Here is a 9,148-nt window from a genome sequence, read left to right as displayed (position 1 = left end):
CACCCCCCATGCCTGCCCTGCCCCCTGTGCCCACAATACCCCTCGTGCCCCCTGTGCCCCCCGTGCCCACTGTGCCCATCCCCTAGACCGCACGCGCCCAGAACTGCTTCCCGAGGACATGCAGCGGCGATTCGTGCAGGAGGTGGTCCAGGCCCAGCAGAGTGCCATCTGCCGGCAGCTCGAGGACTTCCGGTCCAAGCGGCTCATGGGCATGACTCCTGGGGAGCCGGAGCTGTCCCAGCTGGAAGCCTGGGCGGCCCGGGACCGGGTCAGCTTCGAGGGCCGAGAGCGCCTTGTGGCCGAGAGGCTCCTGACCCGCCTGGAGGACATTCAGTGAGTGGCCCGAGTTTCCGTCCCTCCGGCCCCCTCCTCCCTGCCCTCTGGCCTTCCTGGGGAGGGAGGCAGGAACAGTGGGCTGCTCCCTGCACCTCCTGCAAAATGCCAGCCTGGTCGCCCCTCCGGCCCTGCTCCTGCTGGGGCTCTTGTCTCTGGGCCAGGCTGGAAAGTGGCTGACCGGCCTTTCCCCAATCCTCTCCCGCAGCCCGACCATCTCCACAGATGAGGAAAAGAGGTGAGTCCTGGGATGGGCCGGGGGGCTGGAGGCCCCTTGGGGGTTGGGGGGATCCCAACCTCTGGTCCCGAGGACTTGGAGAAGAGCCCCATTCCTCTCTGGACCTCCGGCTCTGGGGAGGGGAGTGGGGGTTGCCCAGGGCCCAGAGCGGATCAGCTCACGGCCCTCCGGCCCCCAGTATGGCCATCGTGAGCGCCATCAGCTCCTACATGCGATTCCTCGGCGTCCGAACCAAGGGCAGCGACAAGAAGGCCCGGGGGAACTTCTTCCGCAAAAAGGTGCCTCTTCTGGGACTTCTTCCTCTCTGGTGCCCCCAGGCCCGCCCGGGGCATAAGGAGCCACCCAGCCCCTCTGACCACCCTTCCTCCACAGATGTCTGGGAACCGCCGGGCAGACGATGCCCCCAAGTCCAAGAAAGGCCTCAGCAGCATCCTCGACGCAGCTCGATGGAACAGGGGGGAGGCACAAGGTGAGGGCAGCTGGTCCCCAAGATCCTCCGATGAGGCCCCCCACCCCACCCTCCAGCCCTCGCTCCCCCAGGCCTGCCCTCTGGCTATTTGGGGGGGCTGGGAATGACCTCTATCACCCACTTAGCTCCCATCCTTTTATTTCAGCTCCTGACTTCCGACACCCTAAAGCTGAGAGTGATGGTAATGAGCCAAATGTGGGGCTCCCCTGCCCTTGGGGCTTGGGTTGGGGGGTGCTACTGAGGGAGGCTGAGGGATGGGGGGGACAGCCCTAATGCCCGGCCCTGCCCTCACCCAGGTGAGAAGTCGGGGCTCCCCGAGCGGAAGACCATCCACGTGACCCCCCCAAGGGGGGTCGTCGGGCCCCCCGGGTTGGATGCTCCTGGTGTCACTGTGCATCCCCCTCCAGGTGAAAGCCCAGACAAGGAGCCAGGTGAGAAAGGGATCCCCCCGTAGATCAGCCCCGGGGAGCCGTGAGTCTTAGTTTGTAGGCCTGAGGTTCTGCGCCGAGAGCCCACTCAAAGGTTCCATGATGCTCGCGGGGTTTGGGGCTCCAGCAGTCGTTCGTTCGAAGGCCTTCAGGCGAACTCAGACAGAAGGGCTTTGGGCTCTCCAGCGGCCCCAGAGATCAAGAATGGAGAGCCAGAGGGAGCCAGGCCTGGAGGTGGGCGGTCCTGGGCTCCGGTGTGGCCTCAGACGCTTCCCAGCGGGGTGACCCTGGGCAAGGCACGGAGCCCCCATGGCCCAGCCCTGCTCTTCTGCCTTGGAACTCATACCCGGGACTGATCTAAGACGGAAGGAAAGGGCTTAAAGAAACAGGATGTGGCTTCCCGCCAGGGAACCCCTGAGCAGACTCCTGGATTGGGGGAGAAGCAGAGCACTTCTTGGGGTCCTGGATGGCATGGACCTTTGCCTTCTGGATCCAAGGCCGTGGGTTCCCTCCCTCTGGGAGCTCCCTTTGCCCCTCTGGGCTGTCCTGGAAGCCCTCCAGATCCCAGGCCGGGGTTAGCCCTCAGTCTCCCGTCCCAGCCCCGCTGAGCTGGGCTCTCAGCGCCGCCTCCCAGGCTGCCCCTCTCATGGTGTCAGCAGCCCTGAGCTGGCCGGCGGCGGGGTCTGGCATGAAGACCCACAGCCACAGGCAAATAGTCCCTAGTATAGGTTCATTCCTGGCCTTGGGGAGGGCGTGCCCAGATGGCACACATTCTGGGAGTTGGGAGTCCTAGACATTCGGGTCCTGGAGGCCGCGAGTGTTCTGGTCTTCTCTCTCTGCAGGTACTGACCCACCCCAAGAAGTGGGGGACCCGCCACCCCAAGGCCCATCAAGCTCTGAGACCCCTGTCCTCCCAGAGAGCAACCCAGAGGATGGGGGTGACACTGAGAGGTAGGAAGACACCTGGGACAAAGTAGGGGCCTTCAGGCTGGGGCTGGGGAGAAGGGGGATGGGAGTGGGAGACAGTGTCTGCTTGGGGAGGAAGGGAGCTATTGCCAGTCCTGCCTGCCCGCCCGCCGCCTGCTGCCCGCCTGTCCATCTGTCCCCCTGCCTCCCCTCTCACCCCACTCCCCACTCAGTGGGGTGCACTCAGTGGCGGACAGAGCCTCAGCCTCGATTGAGAAGGCCGAGGCCCTGTCCCAGCTCATTCCTTCCCAGCCCTCTGGCCCTCTGGGCTTCAGTTGCTCTGCTTCAAGTGAGGGGCCTGAGGACCCTCCTAGCTCTGCCTCTGAGCCTGCCCGGGCCAGAGGCCGGAGGGTGGCACCAGAGCCATACACAGGTGACCTGAGGGAGCCTGAGAATGAGTGCCAGACTTGGCTTGGTGGGAAGTAGGGGAGAAAGAGCTGGGCTGGGCCCCTTGGGGAGGCCCTGAGATGGCAGGCCCTGGGCCCAACCTCTGAGGACAGGTAGGATTGCTGTGGGACTCAGTCTCTGGGCAAGACCCAGCCTTGGACTCGTCTCTCTGCTGGGGCCATGGCTGAGGCCTCCCTCGTCCTGGGCTCAGCTTCACTCTGTCGGATGAGGCCTGGGCCCTACCGGCCAGCACTGACCTTCGGGGTTCTTTGATGGGCTTTGTGACCTTGGGCCAGTCCCTTCCCCGCCTGGGGCCTCAGTTGTCCCTTATGTTGGAGGAAGGCTTTGGACTAGACGGCCTCTAAGCATCCCATCTTCTGTCTTCCCGTCTCTTCTCCTGCCTCTCCTCCATCTTCCCCTTCTCATCTCCCTCCTCTTCTTATCTCCCTTCTCTTTTTCTTTCTCTCTTCTTCCCTCCTTTCCTCCCTTCTTGTCCCTCTCCCCTTCTCATCTTCCTCTTCCTCCTCTCTTCTCCCCACTTCTCTTCTCCCTCCTCTTTTCTTCCTCCTCCTCCCTTCTCTCTTCATCTCCCTCTTCTTTCTTCTCTCCCTCTTTAATTTTTCTTCCTCTCATCTCCCTCCTCCTCTTTCCCTTTTCTTCTCCTTCCTTTGTTTCTTCTCTTTGCTCTTCCCTCCTCATCTCTTCTCCCTTCTTCCTTTCTACCACACTCAGCTCCTGCCTTCCTACAGTGTCACCCCCCCCAACTCGCTACATGCTGTCCCGGGGGCCTCGCCCCCCTCCTGGTCAGGGGGGCGGGCACTGCCCCCCGCCCGTCCTCGTGCTGCTGCTTTGGGAGACCTGGGGGGGTGGGGCCCATCTGGGGCACCTCTGACCCTGAGCCTGCTCTCTCCCCAGAAAGTGGAAGAGGTGGGTGCCTGGGCCCTGGGGTGGGGGAAGGGGTTTGCCCTTCTCCCCCACATCTTCCTGGCCTCTTTCCCTCTCCCCATGAACCACCCCACCCACCTGCCCTTGGGGGGAGATCAGGCCCCCCCACCCTGGAACAGCTAAGTATCTGATGGCCCCTCTCGGGCTCTCTGGAGCCTGCCCCCCACCCCGTGTCCCCTTCCTCTCACAAGTGCAAGGGGGGGAGTAGCTTCTGGAATCCACTGTGGCCCAGGGTGGGACTCGGGCTCCTGCTTCTTCTCCTCCCATCGGGCCCCTCTTCCTGCCTCTGTCCCCTCTGGGTTCCCACAGTCCCTCATACCCGCCCCCTTCCCAACCTCCCCCCAGCTGAGGAACACAGCCTGGAGTTCTGACTCTGCCTTCTCCTTCCTGTTGCATGTTCTTCCCCCCCGGATCCCTGTCTTGTCTGTCCCCCTTGTGAATTTTCCTCTCCTCAATTTCTCTTTGCCTGATGTCTGTTCCCATTCTTTATCTCCCCGTGGTCTCTGACCTGGTCGCCCCCCATTGCTACCTTGGTCTCCGTTCCACTCTCTATCACCCCTTGGCCCTCGTCCTGGTCTCTCTCCTTTTCTCTCCATCTTGGTCTCCTTGACCCCACGGTCTCTGTCTGTCCTGGTCTCTGTCTCCCCTTGATCTCTATCCTGCTTTCTTGCCTCTCCTTGGTCTCTGTCCTGGTCTCTCTTTGTCTCTTCATCTTGGTCTCTGTCTCCCCGTGGTCTCTGTCCTGGTCGTCTTGGTCTCCCCACACCCACTTGGTATCTCTCACTTGCCTGGGGCCCAGACTATCTGGGCGATTGGGGCGCTCCGAGAGCCTTCGGGTGACTGACCGGCGCCGGCCTTCCCGAGGCAGCCTCGGGGCCAAGGGCCGAGCAGGGGGCCGCTCCCGAAGTGACGTGGACACAGACCCTGGCTCTGCCACGGCGGCCCTTGGCTCCGCCCGACGTGTCACGTATGTCTTCCTTTCCTTCCCCCCTCCCCCTCAGGATGAGCAGGAAAACAGAGGGTGCCTTGGTCACAGAGCCTGGGGGTGTGGGTGGTCAGCCGGAGGCCTTGGCGTCGGCAGAGTGGTGGGATGGGGGCGGATGTTGGACTTGGGGGACTGGGTGCCCAGATAACAAAGCCCAGAGTCCCTCAGAGCTGCTCGTCCCACAGCCCAGAGCCAGGCGATGATGGGGAGCCAGGCCGTGCAGGGCTCGAGCTAGAACCTGAGGAGCCCCTGAGCTGGCGGGAGCTGGTCCCCCCTGACACCTTGAATGGGATGCAGAAGAATCAGGTGAAGCGGCAGGAGGTGATCAGTGGTGAGTTGAGCTCCTCACCCCATCTATACCTCTCTTGCACTAGGTCTCCCTCTCCTCTGCTGGAAAGGCTCTATCAGCCCTGCTAAGCCTCCCCAAGGGGTTCCATCTCTACTGACCCACTGCAGCCAGACCCTGACATCAGAGGGGCTATCTGTGCCCTGACCATTAACCATCTCCCTTCCAGCCCCAGGTTCCCCATTGACCCCTCCTCTTGTGGTCCTTCCCAGACTCCCCTCTCATCCTCATAGCTCTTGGGCTTCCCTGGCCACTCCCTGCTCCTTTCTATACCTAGTGACTCCCCCTTAGGATGGCGGGCAAAGCCCTTGTGACATTCCCTTTCATCTTTGTCTGTTGGCTCCTTTCCTGCCGCCCAGAAACCGGCTCATGGCTCCCATGTCCTTAAAAACCTCCCATCACCCCTCCAGCTATCGCCTTGTAGCTCCCCTCCCTTCTCCAGCCTTGGCATCGTTGCTCTCCAAAGCTGCTTTTACTCCATGATCTCTCCATGGCCAGATCCAAGGCTTGGGCCCCACTGACCACTCTCGCCTTTTCTCTGGGTTCCCTCACTTGATCTTTCTCATATCACAGCTGCCCCTGAGCAGGGTCTGTCCCGCCTACGCTTGGTGATCTCATTGACTTCCATGGGCTTGGTGATCATCTCCGTGCTGATGATTCCCATGTCTTAAGTCTAGCCTTAGTCTCTCCTGAGCCCCTTTCCCATAGCACCCAAAATGCTGCCTGGAGGGTTCCAAATGAATGTCCTGTAGGCACCTCACATGCAGCCTGTCTAAATGGAATTCATTATCTTCTTGCCACTCCTGCCCAAGCATCCCTGTTACTGTCAGGAGCACCATCTTCCTGTCCTTTGAGGCTCTCTGCCATGGGCAGTCTCAACTCCTCCCTCCTTTAATATAGCTGGACAGCCTCCAGATCTCTAGGAAGACTCAAGTTCAAATTTGATTTCAGGCCCTTAGACATCAGAATGTGTGCCCCTGGGCAGATTGCTTAACCTCTGTTTCCTTATCTGTAAAATGGGCATCATAATAGCACCTTCCTTCCACGGTTGTTATGAGAAAAAAGGAAGTATTTGTAAAGCTCTCTGCTATGAAAATGCTGGCTGTTAGCAGGCTCTTCAGCCATACTCTGTTGCATGTAGACTCTGTGAACATTTTTCACCCCTTCCAGTCTGGCTGCAGCCTAATCCTAATCTGTAGACTTATTCCCCACTTTTACTCCCCCCTCCACTCTTGTGTGTATATTTACATGTATACCTATATCCATGAAATACAATGTATGTACAGTTCTGATAAAATGGAAGCCCTTTGAGGGCCGGAACTGTTTCTTCTTTATTTGTGCCCAGTGTCTTGCCACATCCTAGTACTAACAGACGGTTCCCCTGACCCCTGGAGGGCTTATCACCACCTGACTATCCCTGCCCCCATCTGCAGGGACCCCTGGCTGGCCCAAGGCTGCTCTTCCTAGGGAGCCGTCCTGTGCTCTCCAGCCCTGGGTAGGATGGGCTCCTGACTTCTCCCTCTGTCTTCTAGAGCTGCTGGTGACAGAGGCTGCCCATGTGAGGATGCTTCGGGTCCTGCATGACCTCTTCTACCAGCCCATGGCTGACGGGGGCTTCTTTACCATGGATGAACTACAAAACATCTTCCCCAGCTTGGATGAGCTGATCGACGTGCACTGTGAGTGGGACAGAGCCCATGCCCTTTCCCATGCTCTGGCAGGCCTTGGCTGTCTCCCTGACTCTCCTGTCCTCCCCACTACTGCCCAGCCCTCACCCCATCCCCCTCCCCGGGCATTTTGGGTAGGATACCTGACGAAAACTTCCCTGTCCTGGCCAGCTCTGTTCCTGGAGAGTCTGATGAAGCTACGGCAGGAGAGTGGTCACCTCATCGAGGACATTGGGGACGTGCTGCTAGCCAGGGTGAGTTAGGTGCCAGGACCCAAGACTTCCAGGCTCTCCCAAGATCCAGCCTCCAAAGGTCAGTGAGGCCCAGAAGTGGGAGGACCTGGGCTCCAATCTGGCCTCAGACACTTCCAAGCCGGGTGACCCTGGGCATTGCCCAGCCCTCACTGCTCTTTTGCCTTGGAACCCAGACGTGGGATTGATTCTAAGACAGGAGGCAGGAGTTCAAAAAAGGGCAGGATTCCGCCCCCCCAAGTCCCACCTCCTCAGTTCTGCGGCCAGGGTCTGAGGTGTCCTGGACTCATGTATACCCCCCAATAATCTTCCCCCAGTTCCATGGCCCTGAGGGCGCCTGGTTCCAGAAGATATCTTCTCGCTTCTGTAGCCGCCAGTCTTTTGCTCTGGAGCAACTCAAGGCCAAACAGCGCAAAGACCCTCGATTCTGTGCTTTTGTGCAGGTGGGACCGGGGGGCCTGGGGCACTGAAGGGGGTGGGGGCCAGGGCATCAGGCCACCTGGGTCCCCAGGTCACCTCTCATTCTCTGTCCCCAGGAAGCAGAGAGCAGGCCTCTATGCCGGCGGCTCCAGCTCAAAGACATGATCCCCACTGAGATGCAGCGACTCACAAAGTACCCTCTGCTCCTGCAGAGCATCTGGCAGAACACAGGTGGGCACGGGTGGGGTGGGAGCCCGTGGGGCAGCAGGTGGTGGGGAGCAGAGGTGGTGGTTACCACAGGGGAACAGGGAAAGCCTCGGGGGAAATCAGAGACTTGGGACCCACCAGGGTCCTGCCTCACCTTGGCTACCTATTGGCCCTATGCTGCCTCAGTTCTTCCCCAATAAAATGGGCTTGTGCCAGATTGTTTCTAAAGGGCCTTTGGGCTCTGACGTGCCCCCAGGGGGAGTTGGAAGCTGGCATTGGCCAGGGTTGTATGTATGTGTGTGGGGGGGTTATGGTCCCTGAGGAGGCCTCTTAATGCATCCCTGCGTGGCCCTTTAGAGGAAGAAGAGGAGAAGAAGAAGGTGGATCGGGCAGCTGAGTGCTGTAAAGAGATTCTGCATCACGTGAATCAGTCTGTGAGGGACATGGAGGACCTCTTGGTGAGGGTCCAGGGAGCTGGGGATGGCAGGGTGGGGGTTGGGGAAGTTGGAGCATCGGGCCAGACTCTGTCCTTTGTCTGCAGCGGCTCAAGGACTATCAGCGCCGGCTGGACCTGTCCCATCTCCGGCAGAGCAATGACCCCATGCTGAGTGAATTCAAGGTGGGTCTCGTCCTCACCCACAGCCCCTGCCTCTCCCCAGACCTCCCAGCTGAGTCAGTGAGACCAGCAGCACCCCCATCCCCCCCCACTGGTCCCATGCCCCCTCCCATCCCCCACTGTGACCCTGGGCGCGTCCCCTCCAGAACCTGGACATCACCAAGAAGAAGCTGGTACACGAAGGGACCCTGACTTGGAGAGTGACCAAGGACAAGGCTGTGGGTGAGTGGGGGTGAGCGGGCTGGGGTGCGGAGGGGCCCTGAGGGCCTGGCAGAGCCTGACTCCTGCCCCCTCCCCACCCCAGAGGTGCACGTGCTCCTGCTGGACGACCTCCTGCTCCTGCTGCAGCGGCAGGATGAGCGGCTGACGCTCAAGTCTCACAGCCGGACGCTGACCCCGACCCCCGACGGCAAGACCATGCTGCGGCCTGTGCTGAGGCTCACCTCTGCCATGACCCGGGAGGTGGCTACTGGTGAGCTGGGCTGGGCCGGGAGACAGCCTTGGGGGTCCTGGGGGCGAGGCCGGACCATGGGTGACCCAGAGGGTCTGGGCTGACCTCTGCCCCTCCTGCCTTGGCCTGGCCCCTGCAGACCACCGAGCCTTCTACGTCATCTTTACCTGGGACCAGGAGGCCCACATCTACGAGCTGGTGGCCCAGACTGTGTCCGAGAGAAAGAAGTGAGCCCTGGGCACTGCAGGGGGGCTGCCGGGGAGGGAAAGGGCCTCCCACCCCCCCTCAGGGGATCCCCGAGGTGGCCCTAACGGCGCTCCCCCCCGCTCTACCCTCCCCAGCTGGTGCACCCTCATCACTGACACGGCTGGCTCTCTGAAGGTCCCGGCCCCTCTCGGGCGGCCCAAGTCCCGGCCCAGCCCCACCAGGTGAGAGGATG

The 9,148-nt window shown here is 60.9% G+C and overlaps 1 protein-coding gene across 1 annotated transcript; it reads left to right on the top strand.

Moving 5' to 3' along the window:
- Positions 1 to 86: 86 nt before the first annotated feature.
- Positions 87 to 9,137, top strand: ARHGEF1 (Rho guanine nucleotide exchange factor 1; the record flags this gene model as incomplete). Its single annotated transcript, XM_044683964.1, has 20 exons — positions 87 to 333; positions 542 to 571; positions 750 to 849; positions 944 to 1,040; positions 1,186 to 1,221; positions 1,337 to 1,471; positions 2,311 to 2,419; positions 3,737 to 3,748; positions 4,566 to 4,733; positions 4,937 to 5,082; positions 6,630 to 6,776; positions 6,936 to 7,018; positions 7,333 to 7,458; positions 7,552 to 7,666; positions 8,000 to 8,100; positions 8,184 to 8,261; positions 8,405 to 8,480; positions 8,563 to 8,730; positions 8,849 to 8,936; positions 9,051 to 9,137. Coding segments are annotated over 20 exons (2,149 nt in total), but the record flags the coding sequence as incomplete, so codon positions are not given.
- Positions 9,138 to 9,148: the final 11 nt, after the last annotated feature.

The sequence above is a fragment of the Gracilinanus agilis genome, unplaced genomic scaffold, assembly GCF_016433145.1.
Source record: "Gracilinanus agilis isolate LMUSP501 unplaced genomic scaffold, AgileGrace unplaced_scaffold39422, whole genome shotgun sequence".
NCBI lineage: Eukaryota > Metazoa > Chordata > Mammalia > Didelphimorphia > Didelphidae > Gracilinanus > Gracilinanus agilis.
The sequence above is the reverse complement of the archived record's forward strand: the minus strand, read 5'-3'. Positions and strand labels throughout refer to the sequence as shown.